This window comes from Sander lucioperca, chromosome 20, assembly GCF_008315115.2.
Source record: "Sander lucioperca isolate FBNREF2018 chromosome 20, SLUC_FBN_1.2, whole genome shotgun sequence".
In the NCBI taxonomy this organism is placed as follows: domain Eukaryota; kingdom Metazoa; phylum Chordata; class Actinopteri; order Perciformes; family Percidae; genus Sander; species Sander lucioperca.
This window is the reverse complement of record NC_050192.1, coordinates 10,694,973-10,718,636: the sequence shown is the minus strand read 5'-3', so window position 1 is coordinate 10,718,636 and position 23,664 is coordinate 10,694,973. Positions and strand designations below refer to the sequence as shown.

At 40.2% G+C, this 23,664-nt stretch overlaps 1 protein-coding gene across 9 annotated transcripts in view; it reads left to right on the top strand.

Annotated features, from left to right (window-relative positions):
- Positions 1 to 23,546, top strand: part of cacna1c (calcium channel, voltage-dependent, L type, alpha 1C subunit) — a 231,715-nt gene extending 208,169 nt beyond the window's left edge. For 6 of the 9 annotated variants that reach the window (XM_035996126.1, XM_035996128.1, XM_035996124.1 and 3 more), the window contains 19 exons: positions 633 to 698; positions 1,051 to 1,142; positions 2,181 to 2,343; positions 2,982 to 3,109; positions 3,215 to 3,311; positions 3,789 to 3,891; positions 4,500 to 4,601; positions 4,816 to 4,943; positions 5,248 to 5,388; positions 6,358 to 6,722; positions 7,017 to 7,043; positions 8,947 to 9,075; positions 9,172 to 9,299; positions 9,420 to 9,517; positions 9,677 to 9,773; positions 10,653 to 10,761; positions 10,884 to 11,046; positions 11,976 to 16,580; positions 17,011 to 23,546. In XM_035996126.1, the coding sequence (XP_035852019.1) occupies positions 633 to 698; positions 1,051 to 1,142; positions 2,181 to 2,343; positions 2,982 to 3,109; positions 3,215 to 3,311; positions 3,789 to 3,891; positions 4,500 to 4,601; positions 4,816 to 4,943; positions 5,248 to 5,388; positions 6,358 to 6,722; positions 7,017 to 7,043; positions 8,947 to 9,075; positions 9,172 to 9,299; positions 9,420 to 9,517; positions 9,677 to 9,773; positions 10,653 to 10,761; positions 10,884 to 11,046; positions 11,976 to 12,455 (2,616 nt within the window). In that variant the 3' untranslated portion in view covers positions 12,456 to 16,580; positions 17,011 to 23,546. The remainder of the gene's footprint in view (positions 1 to 632; positions 699 to 1,050; positions 1,143 to 2,180; positions 2,344 to 2,981; positions 3,110 to 3,214; positions 3,312 to 3,788; positions 3,892 to 4,499; positions 4,602 to 4,815; positions 4,944 to 5,247; positions 5,389 to 6,357; positions 6,723 to 7,016; positions 7,044 to 8,946; positions 9,076 to 9,171; positions 9,300 to 9,419; positions 9,518 to 9,676; positions 9,774 to 10,652; positions 10,762 to 10,883; positions 11,047 to 11,975; positions 16,581 to 17,010) is intronic. The other 3 variants (XM_035996127.1, XM_035996125.1, XM_035996121.1) reach the window with 2 other exon arrangements.
- Positions 23,547 to 23,664: the final 118 nt, after the last annotated feature.

Sequence of the window (23,664 nt, the reverse complement as noted above, 5' to 3'; positions counted from 1 at the left end):
TACAGTCATTGGGATTTGAAACATTAGTGATTCAGCAAAAACCAGACTCATGGTGTTGCTCTTGAATGTATTACTGTACTTAACACAGATAAACTTTTTTAAGCTCACTGTACCCTTTATCCTTATTTCATTAATCAGTGGATTACATATTGACAGATAATCAAACTTTCACTTTTTCATTTATTCGTCATGATTTGGCCCTGCCCTCCCAGTCACAGGGGCAATGTTAGCCAGGAGCTCAGTTCCACACAGTCTCCCAGGTGTGTGAAATAGAAAACAACGATAGGTTGGGACTGGTCTCCTGGCTAAACGCAGAGAGCAGTTTGTATTTTACTTAGGTTTTTCACTCCTAAGTCAGATGATTTGTCCTGTGTTTTTTTGGTGTTGTGCCACATAGGGCTGCAGATCAGTTCACTTTCACTTCAGAAAGTACCAATACATTTTTCACATTGCACCTGCTAATTTGAAAAACAAAGAAGTGTGAGGTCAATCAACCTATTTTAACAATAAATTCCAAAATCAATTGTAAACTATTGGATGTGTAATATTTGAATGAAAGTGAATGGACATCAGCCTTGGTGCAGGATAATACTGTCGACAACTTGTCACTAAAGTGTCTCTCTCCTCTTTAGGCTCTGCCCTACGTAGCTCTGCTTATAGTGATGCTATTCTTCATATACGCTGTCATCGGCATGCAGGTAAGCTGTTGTCTTGTCAACTTGTTTCCTTCCCTCTGTTGTGTTTTCTTCTCTCTCCCTCTCTGCTCTAGCTGGACTCCATCCTGTGTCTGTCCTCCTGGAGTCTTGTCTTCCAGAGTTCCTGTTTGGTCACGTCGTCCCTCTCTGCGCCACTTCTCTCTCTCTTCTAGCTGTTGCTCCTGTTCCTCTCCCTGTCTGTCCTTCTTTTTATCCTGTTGAGTTGTTTGTATCACTGATGATGAGAGGGACAGCGGCCTCTAGTTTCGATTATCCCAGAGAGCAATCACTTCCTCCTGTCAATGCTGACGTCATACCCTGTGTGCTGTGACTACTTCCCTCCCCTCCTGTGCAGATGTTTGGTAAGATAGCGCTGCGGGACCACACACAGATCAACAGGAACAACAATTTTCAGACGTTCCCTCAGGCAGTGCTGCTGCTCTTCAGGTGAGGAAGATGATTACGCTCCTCATCTTGTGTACTTTTCCCCTTTCTTTTCCTCCCTCATCTTCCTCCATCTTCCCACTCCTCTTAACATCTGCCCTTTTGTTCATTGTTTCAAAGTCAATGCCTTCTGCTCTTTCGACATTATCATTTTGCTCTTTTTCTCCCTCAATCATCAATTCCTGTAATGTTGCATCAACAATTATTTTTCCTTTTTCATCTTCTATATATTTTCTTTCTTCCATTTACTGTGAAACACATTTTATATTTCACATTAGAGTTTACCACTGACATTTTATGACAGCAGACAAAAACCACAGAAACTGAAAGAATAGACCAGATATGATAAACTATGTTATGTTTTAGCAGCCATTCTATTATTTTTGAAAGCATTTTGCCATAAAATCATAGCAATGGGCTTCCATTCAGAGAGACAGGATACTTGAATACTTCATACTGCTGTGTAATGTATATCCAGCAAACAGTCAACAAATAATAGCAAAGCCCACCAACAATGACCACAGAGTTAGAAAGCGCAATAGTACTGAAGTATTCAGAACGGAAGACAGTTGATCTACAGCTCAACAAAAGCAAATATGAAATATTATTTCTTTGCTGTTGCTCTGTAAATTCACTGTATCAGGATATAATAATGATGTGATCGTTTTTTTGCTCTTTATGGTGTTCACACTAACACTTATGCATATGTCTGTGTGTGTTTATGTGTCTGCCTCTCTCTGTCTTTGTATCTGTGTGTGTGTGTGTGTGTGTGTGTGTGTGTGTGTGTGTGTGTGTGTGTGTGTGTGTGTATGTGTGTGTGTGTTTTTTCTATATGCTTGTTCACATCCATGCGTCTATATATGTTTATGTTAATGCATAAATACACGTGACTTCATGCTGGTGCATGGGTGCGCACATGCACACAACTATGCATGAATGTGTACCTCTATGTATCTGTATATGTGCGTATCTTTGCATGCAAATCTGCGTCAACGTGTGTGCATATTTGTGTGGGTGTGTGCATGTATGTCTATCTATCAGATGTGCAACAGGTGAGGCATGGCAGGAGATCATGCTGGCGTGCTCGCCCGTTCGGCCGTGTGAGAAAGGATCAACCAATGAGAACAACACGGCTAACGAGGACTGTGGCAGCCAGTTTTCCATTATTTACTTTGTCAGCTTCTACATGCTCTGTGCCTTTCTGGTGAGTACAGTGAGAAAGATAATTTAGATTTTTAATGTGCCTCTTCTAAACAGATTTAAAGAAAATATTTCATAAGATTACAGTAATCCCACTTAATCAATTACAGTTAGGGAAGGTGGCAAACACACTTCCAGAAAATTAAAATGTTATAAAAGTCAAGCCTGCGGGTGGTTAGCTTTGCAAAAACACTGGGCAAAAATACTAGGTAGAATGACATGTTGGGGTTTTATTTGGAACACTATTTCTTAGCACAATGACTTCCTGGAGTCTTTTTGTCAACTACATGACATGTTAATTAGTTAGCATTAGAGGTGCTTGTAGGCTGATTTTGTTACCTTTGGACAGAGCCAGGACAGCTGTTTCCTCCTGCATCCAGTCAAGTGCTAACCAAAGCTAACCATCCCCTGGCTGTAGCTTCATATTTTACAGACATGAGACTTGTCTTGGCAAGCATGCAAACTATTCCTTTAAATGATAAAGATAAATAACTAAATAAAAAGTTTTACATTCAGTTTTACATTCAATAAACTTTAGAGTGTTTCACTGCATGATGTTATAGGCCATAATTTGAAACAGGTAATCTATAATCGCCTAACATGTATTAGTGTAGTTTCTGACTGATTCCGTATTCTCCCCAGATCATAAACCTGTTTGTGGCCGTCATCATGGACAACTTTGATTACCTGACACGTGATTGGTCGATCCTGGGGCCGCATCATCTTGACGAATTCAAGAGGATCTGGGCTGAATATGACCCAGAGGCTAAGTAAGTTTACAGAGAATTAACAATATGTCATCCAAATAATTTTATCATTCATCTGCAGAGGTTGTGTAGAAAGTCACTTTAACGTGAGGTCTGTGTTGTTTCCAGGGGGAGGATAAAGCACCTGGATGTTGTGACTCTGCTGCGGAGAATCCAGCCTCCCCTCGGCTTTGGAAAGCTCTGTCCACACAGGGTGGCCTGCAAGGTAAACAAACACGCACACACATGGTGCCACAAATGTCTGAACATTGTGTGAAGGCTGCAGAAAATATACAAAATATTTGATTAGGATTTCAAATTCAGAATTAATTCTGCTACTATTTGAGGGCATAATTGAAACCCTCTCTATTTGCCAGCTGTAAATATACAGAAATTTGTCATTCTTGATGTCAACGTGATGACATATTGACAGCTCATCAACACCTTCCATAGTGACTCAAATGGCACATTGACAAACAGATAGTGCACAGAAAATATTTTAGATATTTAGACAGTGAAGTCCTTTCATAGGTAAATAATAATAGTGACCATAGTGTCAAACCACTGTCTGCTCATTTTCAACAAACTGTCAGACTGTCAGCTGCCAATAGATACTGGCAGCTGACAGTTTGCACAGGAAATGTACCTGTTTTATTAAAAAAAAAATGTTCCATGATCAAAGAAAATGTTCTCTCTTATGTAGCGTCTGGTGTCGATGAACATGCCTTTGAACAGTGATGGAACAGTGATGTTCAACGCCACGCTGTTTGCCCTGGTCAGAACAGCACTCAGGATCAAGACAGATGGTAAAAGACACACAACCAAACACTCTAATGCAGTTGTACAGGCACAAGACAGACACACACACACACACACACACACACACACACACACACACACAATGGCAGACACATGACACATCAGCACATATACATAGTGTAGCACATAAGGAATTAGGGAATAGGGAATTCAATTTATTACCGTCTTGCCCAGTTTCATTGTTTTTCTTCTTTTTTATTTTTTATTTACTGAGGGAAGTTACATAGTTACACACATTCACATCTGGAAGCTGCCCAGTACAACCCCAGTCTGATCTAATGACTACTGAGCAGCTACACTAGAGCAGTTGGTGTCAAGGGTGATGAGGGAAGTGCTGATTTTTTACTTTTGCCACCCTGATTTATACACTCTACTAATCCCAACCACACAATGTAACATCGCTCCTGGCACATAACAATCCTGGGAATCCTTAGACTCCAGTGTTAAAAGCACAAACAATATACTGTCCCATAAATACAAATACAGACACACTTGTGTTGAGGCTGTCACACTGATAAGGTTGTGTAGTAATGTAGTGTGAAACTATTAAAATACTTTAAACCTTACAGTATGTATGCTGTTCGTGTGTGTGCAGGTAACCTAGAGCAGGCCAATGAGGAACTGAGGTCAATAGTGAAGAAGATCTGGAAGAGAACCAGTATGAAGCTCTTGGACCAAGTAGTGCCCCCTGCTGGAGGTTGGTGTACTCTGCACCACAGTTTCATACTCTGGAATTTAGCTCATCCATATCTAACAATAAACATAAATCTATAAAATGTACACTTAACACTTAATAATCATTACGCTGCGATTTCATTTTTCAATTTTTTAATTTTAATTACTTATTTTAAGCATTATTATATCATATTATATTTTAAGCACTATTGTTATATATTTTTTATTTCCTGCAGATGATGAGGTAACAGTCGGGAAGTTCTACGCTACCTTCCTCATCCAGGAATATTTCCGCAAGTTTAAGAAGAGGAAAGAACAGGGGCTGGTGGCCAAGGTGGCCCCCAAAACTGCCCTTTCTCTGCAGGTACACAAACATACAGAGAATGTTTCCCCTTGAACATAAATCTGTATATATTCGTCAGGAAATTCAGAAGACAGCAATAGATGTTTCAAATTGTGACTTTGAGGGATCCCAAAATGATTAAAGAAATGTGAGGGGGGATATAGTGCACAGCATATAGTAGGCTTTTTTATTATTAATTTAAAAAAAAAATCTTTTCTTTAAGTACAGATGCCTTGTTTCAGAGTTTTGACCGCAAAATAAACATGCTGATCACTGTGTTATTCAATGAAAGTGCAACACTTCAGTGTGTTTGCTCTGTGTGTAGGCGGGCCTGCGGACTTTGCATGACATCGGTCCAGAGATTCGGAGGGCCATCTCTGGAGACCTGACCGTGGAGGAGGAGCTGGATAAAGGCCTGAAGGAGCCTGTGTCGGCTGCATCCGAGGACGATATCTTCAGGGTAAAGGTTGGATACACACACCCTCACTCACTCTCCAGAGAGAGAGAGAGCGAGAGAGAGAGAGAGATGGATGATCGGCGTCCAGCTTGAAGCCATATTATTGCTCCATGCACAGACACAGACATGCTTGCATGTGCTCAGAGGTTCAAAAATACATTTAAAAGGCCTCATTCTCCACCACATAGCTTGGCTACCAATTATTGTCGATACTGAACAAAATTTTAATAATTGGTCTATGCATTTTAGAAGCACATCCAGTGGCTGCAAAATAAGAACAGTTGAGCACTGTAACTGTAAGCCTCTTACAGAAACCTCATATACACACACATACACATACACACTCACACACACACACACACACACACACACACACACACACACACACACACAAACATACAGACATACATACTTCTTCGGTCAAGGGTGAGTTATGCTAGTTATCAGCCTCCATTGTCATTGTCATTGCCACATGCATGCACTTTGTTTTGTTTACTGCTGTATTTCATTACTTTTATGTACAATATGTGACACAGATGGACTGAAATACGTGTTTTTTAGATTTTTGACCAATATTTAATGCCTGGTGTATTCAGTCTCAATCATTCTGTTCCCATGTCAAAGATATCATATGTTAAAAATACATTTCTAGTTTTTGAGAATACATCACAAATATAACCTCTTCTTAGTTTGTTACACAAGGCCTTTGCTTTGCATTTACATCTTGGCTGAGTAAAGTTTTGTTGCTGGTGAATGTGACTGTAGACTGAGTGTAGTAAGATATAAAGATATTTTGACTTAAAACATTATTTGGATTCCCTGTCTTTTTCCACAATTCATCTTCGTTGTCATCGTTCCTTTACGCTCTCTCTCTCTCTCTCTCGCGCTCTCTCTCTCTCTCTCTCTCTCTCTCTCTCTCTCTCTCTCTCTCTCTCTCTCTCTTCCTTCTCTTTCACCCTCTCTCTTCTCACCACCCAGCGTACTGGTGGGTTGTTCAGCAACCACGTCAACTACTACAACCAGAGCGATGGCCACAGTTCCTTCCCACAGTCCTTCACTACCCAGCGTCCCTTACACATCAGCCAGAAGGGCTCCCCTTGTGAAGGCGAGAGCCCGTCCCACGAGAAGCTTATGGACTCGACCACTTTCACCCCTTCCTCTTACTCTTCATCAGGCTCCAACGCAAACATCAACAATGCCAACAACACTAGCATGGTCGGGGTGACGACCCAGGGCATCAGTCGATTCCCAAGCCCGTCCATAAGCACTGTGGACGGGCACACAGGACAGCCACTCACCCCCATCCTGCTGCCAAGATCCGCATGGTGCTTTCCTCCAAAGAGGTGAGTGCAGGCCGGACAGCAGGTTACATCTGCATTTTATCAAGTGTTTAACATTTTTTTCTTTTATTGACTTGGTGTTTTGGAGTCTTTTATCCTTTCCTATTTAATGTGCTCTTGAACTGAGGCAAGAATTATTAGTCTGTCTCTTTCATTTCCTGACCATCATCACAGATATTTGGTAAACATAATAAACAACATGACATTTCATTGCGGACATAAATGTTCTTCTATTTCCTTCACTTTCTTTTCCCTTCCTCCTCTCTTTCCCTGTCTCTTGTCTCTGGTGGCAAGCAGGACGTGTTTTTATGACACCCTCATGCGGTATGTTGCCAGGGGACAGAGAGAGAAAGTGTGTGTGTGTGTTGTGTTGTCTTAGTCCCCTAACTGCGTGCTAAAGGTTTCATAATGCTACATAGAATGGCATCGCTGTCAGAGTGCTATAGTGAGACTTGCTATGCACATAATGCTTTAGTTGCTATAGCAAAAGCCCGGCTCTATGCTGTTACTATAAAATCTGCCGCCAAAGCCATGGATAGACTGTTTGGTGCAACATGACCAAACCTTTCCTATCAAAGGCTCTTATTGCTGCTGTCTGGGTTAGACACAATGTCTGCTCTTTATCTTATCTTCTGCTCTTTGTGCTCTGAACTTTTGCTCTGGATAGTCATAGTCTAGTAGCGCTTTAGACTTCTTTGTTTAGAATTTTTGTTTACAAAATGTTTTGATCCTAGAAGGTCAGCCTGTGAGACAGCTCAGTCATAGTTAATTAGAGAGGAGAGTTAAACTCACTCACCTTCCCTGTGTATAGACAGTAAGTGCTCTAGAAATAAGTGCTCCAGTGCAAAGCAGAGTACAGTATAAGCTTTCCGATGCATCTCTTTGCTTGATTTAGCGACAGAGTAATCTTGACCCAGCTTGATCAAAACTCATCAAGAACAGTCAGGATTTAATCGAATGCTGTTCTAACCCACAGTTTGCTGTGGAGCAGCTTAAATAGCTGTGGATTAAAGGGACATCTTGACATTTATTTAGTTTTTCTTCTTGAAGAAACAATTCACACATCCAACAATTCTTCTGTGCAGGTGTGTTGGAAAATATCACAAACTTGGAAAAAAAGGAAAATCTGCACTCTGCTCTTTCTATAGCTTCACCATTTATAATTTAAAAAAAACTAACCGAAACATTGATGCTATAATGGGATGCTATAGTAAGAGCAGAGTACAGGATTTTCGTTTTTTTCCAATTTAGTTTTTCTTCACCAGGCAGTTCTTAGTAGAAGTATATGTGCTGGTGCCTAAAAAAACTAATAATTATTTGTATTTGTTAGTGTCCGTCATTAAAGAAAATGGGTAGTGCTAATTGCAAGCTAAGTAGATTGTTATGACTCTTGGTTTTTATTTGAAACACAACCATTAAATATTTTTTTTGAAACTTGAAATGTCAGGATGTCTCCTTAAAGCTTAAGTCTAGAGTATGAAACAGATATGTACAGATAGGGTGACAAGACATCTTTGGAATAGAAAAGAGAATACAATTGAATACAGATTATATGCAGAGATTAGATTAAGATTCTCTCAAGAAAAGAAAACACACACAAACAAGATTTCAGTGTTAAGACTTTCTTGTGTTTTCTGCTAACAAAATTGTATCCAGGTTAATGTAGGCATTCCGTCCACTTCTTGAGAGATGAGCAACAAAGACAGCATCTAATTCCAGGACTTGATTTACTATTATTGTAAATGAGAACAGCATAAAAAGTACCTGTTTAATTCCCCAGTATGCCTACAATAAAATACTGGTCTAGCTAACAACATTAGCTGTTACGAGCCATTATCTTGTGTGTCCTAATTTTTGTTTTTTAAAGATGTCTGCACCTCAGTCGTGCTATCAGTTTGTCATATTCCAGGTGTTGCTTTCGATGCTTTTTACCGTTACAAAATTTACAAAATAGTTCATTCCCACCGGCTTCTCCTTCTTTTCCTCTAGCTTTTTCTTCATCTCCTTCCTCCTCTTTCTTTTTCCTACATGCCTCAGTGGGTTTCTCAGTCTCTCCTCCTAAGCTTCTCTCCGAGATTTTTGCTAATCAGCTGCTTCTTTTTTCTGTTTATGTTTACATCTGTTCGCATTTGTCCAATTGTTTTTCCATCTGTGGTCGGTGTTTTGTTCATTTTGTTTGTTTGTTTGTTTGTTTGTTTTGGTTGTGTGCTTGTTTGTTTGTCGGTAGCTCGGACTTAAGTGACAGCCGTCTGCCAATCATCCGAAGAGGCGAGGGGTCAACGGAGGAGACGTATGATGAGAGCTACGGCGACGACAGGGAGTACCACGAGGCCGACCACTCGCTCTCCTCTGACATGTACTGCTGAAACACACCATTTCATCTCTAAATGTTATTGGTTTCGAGGTGTGTCTTTCATTAACTCCTCTTTGTGTGTCTGTGTGAACTTATTAGGCTGGTGTATCATGATGAGACATTTAAGCAGTTGACTCCCATGGAGGAAGTAGAGGAGGTAGAAGACAGAAGAGGAGGAGGAGGGTGGCAGTCTCCCAGGAGAGTCTTCCTCTGCCCCACTTCTCTGGGTGAATAGACGTGTGCAGATAGACACCTTTTACTAAAAATTGTTCAAAAGTATTGCTACGATGCCTATTTTTTCTATATATGACTAATATTTTTGTGTTTGCATATTGTGTGTGTGTCAGGGCGGAGATCGTCCTTCCATCTGGAGTGTCTCAGGAGACAGTCAAAGCCAGACATCTCCCAGAAGACGAGTGTCCCGCTACATCTTGTACATCATCAGGTAGAAGATGCCCACAAAATAAACACAAACATACTCTCACATTTGGATGCACATCAACAAGTTGTAAATACAGTATGTGAAGTTGAACTCTCGTCCATGCTGTGTCCCCCCCCTTCCTGCTCCTCTCTTACACTGTCCCTCTGCTCTATCCTCCTCCAGGCTCTGGCAGTCGCAGGGTTGAGTCCTCTGCTAAGAAGGAGTCACTCCCCTACCCTCTTCAGCCAACTGTGCTCCACGCCTCCAGCCAGTCCCTTAGGTATACTACACCCTGTACACACATCAAAGGCAAAACATGTTGCATTCAATTTCTTCTGCAAGCAGAGTTATACCTTTATTTAATGAGGGGAAAAGCAAAGAATCCAGAATAGTGGATTTTGAAGTGCATATTGTTCTTGTCATGTTGCAGCTTTGTTGTTGTACTTGTTGTGTAGGGTTGGGTATCGTTTGGGTTTTTTCCGATACCGGTGCTAAAACGATACTTTTAAAATGGTGCCGGTGCCTAAACGATGCCTGAACCAGTGCCTGAACCGAAATATATATAATATATTTATAATGTATATAATATAAAATATAAAAAAGGAGCACAAAACGACAGTTGGCGACATTAAAGAACGGCTTGTTTATTGCTAAGGCCATATGGCCAAAATTAAATGATTGATTAATAATGTAATAACAATAACTTATAACAATGACTTATTTCACCAGTAAATTGCTGGTAAATGACAAAAACAAGCACCAGATGGGAAAAGGGTATTTTACAATAACTTAAAATGCACCACAAGGCTGGCGAGTTTCAAGTAAACGCACCGTCTGTGTTGTTTTTCCGACAACGGCAGACTGTTACGTCCCGGTGTTGGAATCCTCTACAGAGAAATACAGTCACACTTTACACCGCTTAACGTAAGCTGTCAGCATTTTAACCATTGTGTTTAATCGGTAACGTAGCGCCCCCTTCTGAAAAAAAAAAAAAAGTCAGTCACCGAAATGAGGCACCGAAATTTTCGTTCTTATTCGGTCTCGTTACTACCGTTTATGTTGGAACCGGTGCCCTATTGGCACCGCGTTACGGTACCCAACTCTACTGTTGAGATAGGTTTGTTCTCCTAATGGTTGCTTCTCTTGTCTTTTTTTCTAGCCCATGGCAGTGATGCCTCGTACCAACGAGTGCCCTCTCTGAGGCTAGAGGGCTCCTCCTCCCATGAAAAGCTCAATACCAGCTTGCCCTCTGTCAACTGTGGGCCCTGGTAAGACTAAGTACATTGGAAAGAGCTGTTAAGTCACAGTACAATTGTCCAAGAAGCAATTATGATGATACTCATGATACTGTAGGAACAATAATAATAATAAACTAATGTATTGCTCCTAGGTACAACGACAGTAATGGGAACAGCCGGGTGCCCAGTCCTAGCCCCAGCGTGTCAGTGTCCAATCAAAGACCACAACGGCCGGTGTCGCTCACAGTGCCCTCGCTACTGGGCAAAGACTCCAGCTCACTGTGTCATGGCAGCGCAGGCAGTCTGGTGGAGGCGGTGAGTATGTATATGTGTGTGTGTGTGTGTGTGTGTGTGTGTGTGTGTGTGTGTGTGTGTGTGTGTGTGCGTGTGTGCGTGTGTGTGTGTGTGTGTGTGTGTACATGTTTGACAAGGTTACACATTTGTCTGGAGCTAAAACAGTCCTCAGTTTTGAGGATTTGCTGCTTTTCTTTGTCTTATGTCAGTGATTCCCAGCCTGGGGGTTAAGACCTCTGCAGTGGGTCACATGATAAATTTGAGGGGTTCATGATATGTTCTGCTACACAATGTTTAATTTGTATGTTTGCTTTTTAGTGAAATATTGGGTAGTTTTACCTCTTTAGGCCTTACAACTTATAATTTATAGAATTCTGACACCTGTGATGAGGGGTCGCAAGTAGACACTGCTTTATATTTAATTTAAAACAAGCAATTTGATGACCTTTGGCTTTAAGAAATTACCATTGGCATTTTCCATTATTTTATAGACAAAACAATTTATCAAGAAAATAAAAATTTAATTTAAATGAACTAGTACAGTGCCCGTTCAAAACGTGCATTCAGTGGCTTTATTTCAGGCTTTATTTCAGCTACAAATGTAGTCAATGTTAACACAGTCACAGTCCAACGGAATGGCAGGACGAAAAAGACGAAGTGAAGAAAAGTCAGAGCCGGTGAACCGCAACCAATGAGCCCACTACGGATGTAGCAACCTCGCCCCCACTGCTGCACAGAGCCTCGTACACACACACACACACACACACACACACACACAGGGTCCTCGATTTATAGTTTGATAAAAATAATCATTAGTTGCAGCTGTAATAGTTGCATCTTTTTCCTACTACATTAAAGTATATTTTTCTCTCCCATTCCATCCCGCAATTTCTCTCTATCTTCCTCCCTTCATCTCCATCCATTCCTTTCTTTCCCATTTCCCTCCCCAGGTGCTAATATCAGAGGGTTTGGGTCATTTCGCCCAGGACCCGTCGTTCATCGAGGCGACCAAAGCCGAGTTGGCCGATGCATGTGATATGACCATTGAAGAGATGGAGCACGCCGCCAACAACATTCTCAACGGCAACACCGCCACCACCGCCACATCCTGCACCTCCTCCACCTCCCAGCACAGCCCCAACGGCAACCTCCTCCCCTTCCACACAGCAGCAGCAGCAACGCACAGGGACCAAGTGGTCAGCGAGGGCGGGGAAGAAGCCAGAGGAAGCAGAGGCTCTGTCCATGAGCCGTCCTCGGTGGAGGAGCGGCAGGAGCTGCTAGCAGGGGGGAGGGGACGAGAAGAGGAGGAGGAAGAGGCAGTAGGGCGGGAGGAGGAGCAACACAGAAGCTCGGTTGTGATTGGAGGAGCGCAGCACAGGAACAGCGGGCTGTTGGAGGACGAGGATATGGAGTGTGTGACGAGTTTGTAGGAGTTAGATTGACGGGTTCGATTGGCCAACTGGCCCCTCTGACATCATCAGAGACTGACGCTTGTCAGTGCTGGGTAACAGCGCCGCGGCTAGCTCTGTCTGTCCCCGCCCCACTCACACACACACACACACACACACACACACACACACACACACACAGTGTCTGCCTCTCTGACGTAACCGCTCTGGACAATGGCGGCCAGTGACGCAACCTTAAACACCTGGTTATGACTTTGTTGGTTAATATGACTTTGTATGTGTGTGAATGTTTGTAGTCAAGTATACCACACTATACTCTATACTATCTGAGTGTATGCTTGTATGTGACCTATGATTTGTACGTGTGCGTGAGTGCGTGTGTTCTACACGTGTCTGAGTGTGTCTCTAAAGTGCCTCACAGTTTTATCATGTCCTCAAAGTGTGAAGAGCAGAAAAGTAGAGAGAAGCAAAAAAGCGAGGAGAAAGTAGAAATGAAGGAAAGGTAGAAAGGAAACAACAGAAGCAGGAAGTCCTTTTATGGATTTCCTGCAGTCAACATAGTGTGTTTATTGTTTTCATTTCCTATGCCTACTTAGGTGTTGTGTTAGTGTTGTTTGTCTGGCCGCCATGAAGCCAGGTAGGGGACAGCAGACCAGCTTGGGGGGGTGGGGTCAGTTAAGGATTTAAATCTGACCACACCCACTTGTGGTCAAAGGTCAACACCTTCTTGGTTCACTGATGATGAAGCGCTGTATTGAGTAAACGGGGCGAGGAAAAACCCTGTTTGAAATCTCTTCCTCTTCCAAAGCTAAGGAACCTTGGAGCACAGCCCTGCCAGCCTGGGGGTGGTATTAAGGTGACACACCACCCCCTGCCAAAAATCCCCAAGATTTTAAGGATGGCCCAACAGCCACAACAGGGCTTCTGTAGGGGGCCACGGGCAGAGAGAGACACTCTCTGGCCAACAGGAGGCTGGCCAGCTCTTTTGTCCGCTGTTCAGCGAGAGACAAACTCACCTCGTCCGTCACCTTGATCTGGCATCGCTTCCTCTACCGCTTTTCCTTGTTTGACCATGCCCACCACCTGCCCCAAACAGGAAATGGGAGGAGCATTTGGTGGCTAAGCAAAGACAGCAAGCCCCTTTTTCTGCCTCATACCTCGCCGTTCCTCACTCCCCCCTCTCTCCTTCCTCCCTCTTATTTGGTTATTCCACGACCCCTCTTCCTCCATCGCTGGGTTTTTTGCTTTTTTAGCCCTCGGGAGGTGAGTGTGTCAAATGGGGCAACAGAGACGGAGGGTGGAGGAGAGAACGGGAGTGACCGATTGAAAAGAAAACAAACTCGGGGCATGGATCTACAGAGGATCTGTCAGTCAATCAACCTCACTTCCTTCTCCAAGACCCTCCTCTTCCTCTCAGCGTAGAATCCTATTGGATTTGCTGCCACACACTCTCTCTACAGACCACGCCCACTATGTATTTAACAGTTCAATATTGTGCAAAACTGGCTAGCCATGACTAATTTGTTTTATATTCATGATGTTATTGGTTTAATTTATCCTTGATTTGTTTGCACAATCGGGGTGCTGGTCTTATAAATGTATTTTTGCTCGGTTTATTTTAGGAGAATTTTAAGAGGTTTTAAGTATTGAAGCAGGGCGTAGTGTTTGCGTTCGAGTGTATAACTATATTGGTGTGTGCGGGTGTGTGTCTGCGTTTTAGTACAGAATGTATGTATGCACGAATGTGTGAGATAGTGTGTGTATCTAAAAGGGGGTCTTTCTCTCTATCAGTATGCACCTTTTACAGATTGTATCTATTTATTTATTTATTTTTCCCAGAAGAGAAAAATGTGTGTGAGAATGTGCATTTGTATGTGTGCGTGCCTGTGTCCGAGTGGTTACTTATGTATTCTAAACAGCTGATTTTAAGCCTAGACAGTAAATTAAGGTAGCATTACAAGTATGGTATTTTGTGCGTGTGCGCAAGGGTGTGTGTGTGTGTGTGTGTATGTGATAATGGGCCTCCTTAACACAGGGTTACCATGGACAGGCATGCTTCCAAAGCTTTGGGATTTCTTTAGCACGGTTTTTACTTTTTAGCCAAGCTGCAGAGTCAGAAGCCATTCTATCTTTGAAATTTCATCATCGTATAATTTTTCTTTATTTCTCTGTTTAGATGTAATTAGGCGTAAGGTCTCCAGCGAGGTCAGAGTGACGGTAAAGTTTACAGTGGTGATGCGTTTTGGCATTGCAGCTTGGCCAGAAGGGAACAAGCCTTTTGGCAATTGCTGCTTTTCTTCTTTATGGTGGATTGTTGCTCTGAGTGGTAGAAGCACCAAATTCGCACTGCCACAGTGACGCCTCGTGAATGAACTGGGGGGTGACGCACTGATTGCTCGGCTTTAACACACCATAATCACACAATTTCATAATTTAATCGTAGTTTAAACTCCAAATGAACTATTAGGGCTGGTGTACAGATGCTGCAAGACTTCTGAATCACATCTCTTTGTCTGAGGTCTGCTCATATCACAAAACATTATGATTTATTGTCATTGTTAGAAATAAAACAGCTCCCTGTCTGTAATATCATTTACTGGTAAAACTAATTACTGAAATAAATTATACTACAAACAGGTCATTTACTGTCAGTTGATAAGATGTGATAATTGTTTGGTTAACATGAAAAAGAATTGAATACAGATCAGTAAACTGTCAGCTTGGAGGGAAGTTGTCCTGGATGATTCCCCAGTGGTGTGATTTTTGTCTTTTCATTTTCTTCTAATGGCTTTTAGGTAGCATGCTCACAAACGTTTACTGACCTTTCTCTTTTATAGTTTGGATTCACCTGAGATAAGGTATGACCACATGATGCCATGGCCAATTATGGACCTCAGGCACCTTGGTACATTACACAGGGCACAGGTCTCCCCTTGGTGTTGTATCTTCTCCAAAAAAAAACATTCCTAATGTCAGTATCACATCCTTGGTGCCAATTGTTGCATTTATTGAACAACTTTATAGTATTTAAAACTGAAATGATTCAGTTCAGCTCTCTAAAGCGTTAAAACATAATTGTCGTTGCCACCACAATCCAGATGCAAAGTCAACTGTACACTAGGCTAGTATTAAAAGCCTGTATCTTACCAGACCAGTGCTCACATGCAGGTACATCTCAGTGGATCTAGGCAAAAAGATTTTCTATGGTCAATTTCATGTTCAGGTTAGAGCATTAAAAACCGTACTTTTTAACTTACACTCTCTTATTAGCTCTAAAGAAAATTCTAATATTTTGCAACAGATGTTTATCTCTAAAGATCTCACTTTTAAATATATTGAATTCCCACCCAGAGACACTTTCACATGTAAACTTACAGCCATTAGTTTTCACTTTAATTTACCATTCCGGACTAACTGCTGAGCTCTCATTCCTACATGTTATCATGTTAAGCAGAGCAGGTTTGTGGCAGGGAAGGGTATGCATGAACACACTGCCATACACTGCATCCTGTGCCAGTAACAGACTTCTGACATTATTATGCAAACTAAATGTGAATGTTGAACGTGTTTTAGTGGCAGTGCTATTGTTGTTTTGTGGTAATTATCATACTGCAAGGCCTGAAGAAGTCTGTGTTGTCAAAGGAATACCCTCCCTGACATGTAGTCTGTTCTTTTCTTTTCTTCCTATGGCCTCATAAAACATCTTCAGCGTTTATTTTTTTTCTTTCAGTTATTTTAAAAGCAACTCATAAAAATAGTATTTATATTTAAACGACTTGGTACCATATGTTAATAGACTACTTTTTGGCTAGTGGCTCACATCAGTTTCAGTATTTTAGTCAAACTTTAAGTCTAAAAGTTAGGAAAGCAGATTTAAGGTGTGGTCAAACATGTTGATGTGTGTGCAGCGAAGCAGTTGGGTTCAGTGTTTTTCTGCACAATCTCACTTTGTGCTTTGGTTTTTGTTTCCACACTCTGTCGGATCAGCCCTGGTAAAGTTGATTTAACCCTGAACAAATTTAAAAGATATAATGAGTCCTCCTCCTCCTGGTTATTAATGCTGGTTTACTCAATACACCTAATGACTATAGGACTAAATCCTCAATAATAAATGTAACCAGCAGGCACCTGAATTGTAAAGTAGTAGTTTTTGTTAGGGATGTCCAGATCCAATCACGTGATCGGAAATCGGGCCCGATCACATGGTTTCAGACTCGATCAGAATCGGACGTTACCTCCCGATCAGGACTCGGATATATATGTATATATATTCTCATTATTTTTTAACACATCTATAGTTATGCGGTGGCACAGAGTTAGACCCTTTTGACTCCACACAGAAACAGCAACGCGTGCAGCATGACATCACTTTGTTGCAGAGACGCTATTGGTTAAATGCCGGCAAAGTAGAACACGGAAGCAGCTTGAAGCGGAAAGCGCGAGTATGTCTGCGGTCTGGAGGTATTATAAAGTTGAATTATTATTGAAGTATCGGATCGGGACTCGGTATCGGTAGATACTCAAAATCAAATGACTCGGACTCGAGGGCAAAAAAACCTGATCGGGACATCCCTAGTTTTTGTATCTAAGCTGCTACAGAAAAGCCAGCAAGCTATCTGGCTTTCTAATTATCCAAAACAGAACCATTCTCAGACTTGACCAAGTTAAGAAAAAGGATGGGAAGATCTCCACAATCACTGATCAATAGTCATATTCATAAATGTTCAGTATCATCTCCAGCTTTGAGGATAAAAGAACATAGATAATGCATACATGCACCTCAGAAACTACAGTTCAAATCCTTTACCTTTGTGTTCCTAATAAATGTCCACTTACATATTATAGACACACACATTTGGAGTAACCCTGCATATCAGAAGTGCAAACCCGGGCTTTGTTGTTTCTGTTAAAAAGTTCTTTGATTTCAAATGCTGGTGAGAGAGATATAGAGGCATGTGGTGCCCCTGTGTGGAGTGGAGCAGCATTGCAGTTTTTATGTTACATATAGGTTGAACTATGAGTTGTATATGGTATGAGTGAGTGTAATCCTGCATCCCACAAGATATGCAAAAACAATGCAATAACTTTGACTGTATACAAGGTTTCCCGAAGTAAATATATTTGTGAAAGTGGAAAAAAAAATATGACGATGTATAGTTTTTTTTTTATTTTTACATTTTGACGTAAACTCAGTGGTTTACATGCCAGAGAAACCTAACATACTTGAAATCAGGTACATTGCAGTGCAGTATAGTAAAGAGTATTTATTTATCTTTCTCGTGCCATGGTGTTGGATCTGTATCTGCAGTCTAAAATGTGTATTGAGACATCAACATGAAATTGGTGTTTTTTGCTTGCGGTTTAGCTTCCAGCCAGTGTAGCCCCAGGATGAAAATCTGATTGTTTATTTTGATGACTCAGCAGCAAAAACAACCAACTTCACCTCCCTGACTCAATATGTGTTTGACTGCATCTCTTTCTCCTGTTTATTTCCAGTTTTAAATGGATTAAGCTACAAGGGTGTGCCATCAGTATTGCATGAGGTTCACATGTTGACATTGAGCGTGCCAGGTTTTGCAGTCTTTTTGTTTTGATCAGGTTAAGTATCATATCTCATTATGACAGTAGCTATTTCTATTTAGTGTACATATGATTAAAGTCAGTATTTTTTCTCTAGATAAACATCTGAGTGTGGACAGCAGGAGGGGTGTTCGGAAGGTGATTTTGCATATCTTGTGTCCTCCGGGCTCTTAGTCCATGTTCTGATTCCTAACCTCAAGAAGGACAGAGCTCATGTTTATATGATTGTCGAACGTTGAGAGAGAAAGCAAACTACAGTATTTTTACTCCACAGTTTAGACAGGTGTCACTACTTCTTTGCCTATGTGTTGCCATAGTCTCTGTTTTCAACTTGTATCTTTTCCTTGTTTGACATTTGGAAGATGGACCAGTGGGAATCATTTTTATGAAATGGACCAAATTACCCATAATTAGTAGTTTTGTTTTTTACGAAACATATTTGTGAATTGAAATCAAGGCTCAGGGCAGACAAACACAGAGGCAGGAGCTACATAGCACGTACACACTCGATTGCTTACTTGCTATGTTCAAGCACAAAGTAAACAGTATACATGAAAACGTCAACTTAAAATCCACAGGTTAAACTGAAGCTGTGTCCCAATTCCATACCAGACACTAATTCTGAGCAGTTTTTAAGTATTTAGTGTGTTCAGATATATACTGTAAGTAAAAATATAAGGGGGACTCGCAAGATTAAAAGAAGAATGGTAGAAATCGATAGAGCAGAGTCCGAGATATCCTGACGTTTAGACCTAAATAGGCTTTTCTATAGACCCTCCCTGCCCACATCTTTTAAACTTCATGGTTTCTTAAATGAATTACAGATTATCAATATCAGTATCATTCAAATGATAGTGTAATTTTAAAGTCAGTTTAATCGACATTGGACAGTGTAGTATAACATGGTTAGGTATGCTGATTTCTCATAAACCAACAGCAAAACATACTATATATATATATATATATATATATATATATATATATATATGTATGTAGTTATATTATATACAATAAGTGTGTAGTATGGAATTGGAACACAGCAGTGTTTTTGTCCACCCTGCCAGTAATAGTCCCTTAACAGCTGACATTTTGACTAATCAGCAGTAAAAGCACAGGTGGAATTTATAACCTTAAACATGGCTTACTTCCATTTTGGTGTGCCAGTAAACCGGTGTGCATCAAACCTCAGCTGTGGAGCTGGAACCACTAAATGGGAAGTCGCCATTATTAATAATATTAGTTACACATGTGTTTTGCAAGTCTGTTGTGTGTGTTTATGTAGCTGTGGTCTCTGGCTCAATGTAGATAGTTAGTAGCCAGTTTATCAGGCTGATAAGCTGCAGCTGTGTCCACAGCTAGTTAAACTACAGCCACACCCCTCTGTCATAAAGGGTGCAGGTCAAATTCAAGTAATTTCCTCAAGTGAAAGCAAAGAAAGAGAGAGAATAAAGTAGACGGAAGACAATCTGTTGATGACAGTGGGAAGCAGTGGGTGTTTGGTCTGCGTAAGAATGTTGGATGTAGAGTATCTTTTGGGGATCGTTGAAGATTTTATTTCATCATGTTTGAATTTCAGGGTGGTCTAAGTTCTTACATGGTGAATTATATATTCAAGTAATGTATGTGCATGAGTTCTCTCTCTAGGGATATAAAGTATTGGCCCTATGTGAATGATAATATCTGTATCTCACCACTAGCCAATGATTGTATATTTTTTATACACCACATACCATATTATAGGAAGAAATATATGAATATATAATATTTAATCACCAGAATGTTATAATAAGGAAAAGGCAGGACACTTATTTGGGAATGTAGTTAGTGAAATGTTGGTTATGAAAATGTGTTATATAAGCCTACTGACTGAGGGTCAGTAAGAATTTAGTCCCACTTTACTGACTGTATTTTTGACCAATAGGGAACCAGCAGGGAATCATGTAGCCTAGTTATATTTACAAAAGAAGAAGAAACATTGTATGTTTCAGCTGAAGGCATATACACAATGGGCTTTAAGGTCGTTTCACCACCGCCTTGGATGATTCAGATGATATAATTAACCACAGCTAAGCCCCCTCGAAATCTATCCATTACCAGTGCTGTGGCTCCAGAAGTAGACAGGCTCTTTGTTCAACTTTTAAATACACTAGGGTACAGAAATGAATGTGGTTCACTTGCCACATTTCCCAATTTTATTTTAAATTTTAGGCAACAGCGAGATCTGAAATCTAACGTGTTTGCTTTAGTTTTTTTTTTTTTTTTTCGTGAAGTGAGCTGAAAGACAGTAACCTACCAGCAACCTGTCAGCGTAGGTCAAAGTCTGGACATTTTCCTACTGTAGCACTGAGAGACCTGTCTCTCTTTCACTAATCGATACACACACATATACACTGTACACTTTTTCAAATGCATTATCAAAGCTATTAAAGACATCAAACCAAAAGAATCCACCTATCAAGGACTAGCTCTCTTTATGGTTTGAGCCATGAAAATCATGTAGCTTCTATTTTTTTCTTCCAAGAAAGGAATTAGAGGACTTGAACTATATAAGTGTAGATACATTCTTATTAAATGCAGGAAGAGGAGTATTCAGCAGCTGACTAGCTCAATGATTTTGTGGGTTAATGCTGAATTTATTTATAATTTATTCTGCATCTTGACAGTAAGGGTGTTAAGAAACCATGTTATGTTTGTGTGGAAGAGCTGCTGTACATGACAAAAAAAAAGATGTCATCGAACATGCTTTTTATTTTCCACGTGCCATTTTAGTATTAGAGTTCTGTGTTTATCCTAAACTATACACAGATATGTGCTCAATTTAACAGAGAGTGTAAGGCTGGAAAGCAGGAGTTGTGTTATTCTTCCTGTCTTAGTCACTCAGATTCCCTTATATATATATATATATATATATATGTTATATTTTCTTGTAAACCAAAGTGTTGTTGATCATTGTTCGATCCTGACATATTTTAAGAGGACTATTTTGAATATAGATTTTATTTTACTTTTTTCCTAAGTAAAAAAAAAAATCTGCATAGCCTGTTGTAGGAATCAAATTAAATCTAATTCAAACTTCCCTGTTCTGGAGAAACAAGAGAGGATCGTCTCTTTGTTTTTCTCTTGTACAGATGTCTTGACATCAATGCTGATGGACGCTTTGGGGAATAGAGCAGAACGCGAAAGGGAATATACTATAAAATACACATTCATATTGCAAGTGTCTTCTATTTTATATATATAAATATATAGAGAGAGAATCAAACTATATCTAAATTATATGATGGTAAATGATAGTTTACTTTGCGGAGGATCAAAAGAAACCATGTGAAAAATCACATTCAATTCACAGCCTGCTAAATATAAATGATTCAAAGTTATTGGATGGGTTTTGGAGACAAATTGATTGCAGTGTTTAAACTTTGATCAGTATTGAAAAAATCTTAACCAACCCTCTGCATACTGTGCTGCACTGGCTCAGCACTGTTTAACACTCAAACGCTCCTAGACATGTCTTTGACAAGTCTTCACAGATCAGTCTTGGGAAAAATTTGATTTGTTCACTCGAGATGGTGGTGAGGAACAAAAATATGATTAATTTACTTCCTTTTTAAATGAACCAAATAGATGATATTGACTTGCCTGATAGATTTAGAAATAGCATAAAGGATTGTTAGATATATAACCCACCCATTGTGTAGCAACACCTACATCAGCACCCATATGTAAACATTTAGGACAACTGTTAGTATTGGAAGGACCTTGAAAGCCTTGTGTTTATCACTAATTCCTTCTTTTATCATTCATACACTTAAATCAATAATAACTCATAAAGGAGATACCTGTTTGCACGTTAGAATATCTGAGTCTGCCACATAGATTGCTCTTTGTGTTTACTTTGATGGAGAAAGCTGCACCCACAGCTTGTGGATTGAGGAAAGGAGTTTTGTGTACCAGCATTGACTTTCTTCAGGATATAACTTCAGCTAACAACTCTGAGCTCCTGAGGTGTGGCAGCAGCTTTACGATGCAGACTTTCTGTCAGTGTTTCTGGTGGTAAAACAGCTCCTCAGTAGAACCACAAATGTCTGTGCCTCCCTTCATCTACTACTGTCTAATTTTAATGATACTTAACATTGCACACATGAATGTTGATTTCATCCCTTGAATGTGCAGCGATGCTCATACATATCTGGAAAATTAAAGTATTTGAGAGTTAGACTACTAGTTTATGTTTGGATATTTAGCATCCCTTAATGGAAGAAACTGGCATCTCAGTTTTGACCACCACATTCATAAAGAATCAGATTTTAACTCTTAGCTGACACATAGGATCTCTACAAACTTTGATTCCAAGTGGGTTTGTCTCGCTAAGAAAGCCACACTTGACCACAAAGAGTTAGAAACAAACAGGTCTTGTATGCCTGTGTGTGTAATGAATGAGTTGGCCCATCTGAGAGCAGTGTCATGTACATTATCAGTGTTTTCTTCCGTGAGTTATTTCTTGCTGGTGTGGAAACGCCTCTTTAACAGCATGCAGGCGTTAACTAATTTTTGGCCTTTTGCCAGCCTGATGATTCAATGGCAGGTGGTCCACAGCTCCATATACAGTAGTGTTCGGCAAAGGCTTTCCTGTTCCTTATTTACTGGGTAAATGCCATGGCTATGTGGCTCTGTGCTCCACTGGTCAGTAGTGTCTTAAGATCTTGTTCGTAGTCTTAGTTCACTACTCATGCAAAGTGTTAAAGGGCCTTTGACAGGATTGAGCTGTTTGTTTGTCTGTTATTATTTTGTATGGAGAGAGGTTTTCACACAGAGACCAATTTGTTGTAATATTAGTACGTGACGCTACTGTTAAATGTAGTATTTAATAACAGCACTATTTATGGTCAAAAAAATGAACTAGAGTGTGTAATTGTACTTGCGGTAGCTTTGGAGGCAGGTGGTCATTTTGTAACTGATCTTAAAAACATAAGCCACTCCCCCTCGACTGCGAGGGATATCATTGGTTCTGAGGTTGCTAAGTGACACTGGCCCAACATCATTTGGTTTCCTCAGTCACCATTTGTCTCTTCGGTGACAACTGCATGGTCTCACAGTTGACACTCCCTTTTTTTCTTCTTCTTTTTTTTCTTCTAATGGAGAGTTCTTGATTTCATTTTTGTTCATTCACTTAATTTTACATTTTAGAAAGGGAAAGAATGCAAATGAAATAAATCTGAATATTAATTCAATCACTTTTTCTACTCCTATTTTCAATAAAAAGTGAAACGAAAAACCAAACAAAAAGTTGATTTGTAAATAAGTAATGTACAGTTTGTATCTGTAACTTGTCAGTCTGTCATTGGTGACAGAGTCTGTCTTGCTTATAACGCACGCTACCAGTAAATAAAAAAAAGGAAAAAGTATATTTAGACTGTATGGTCCCTTGAAAGCAAGTTTTAAATTAATATCTGATGTATATTCCTGTAACATTGCATTTTTATCTGAGGAATGATGTTATTAAAAAATTGCAAATAAATTGCATTTCCTACAGCTCTGTTTTTACGTTTGTATTTCAGGTCATATTCCTTGTATTTCCACATATACCTGTGTCTTGGTAGACCAAGGCTGGTACCCAGCTAACAAGGTACTATAACCTGTCATTACATTT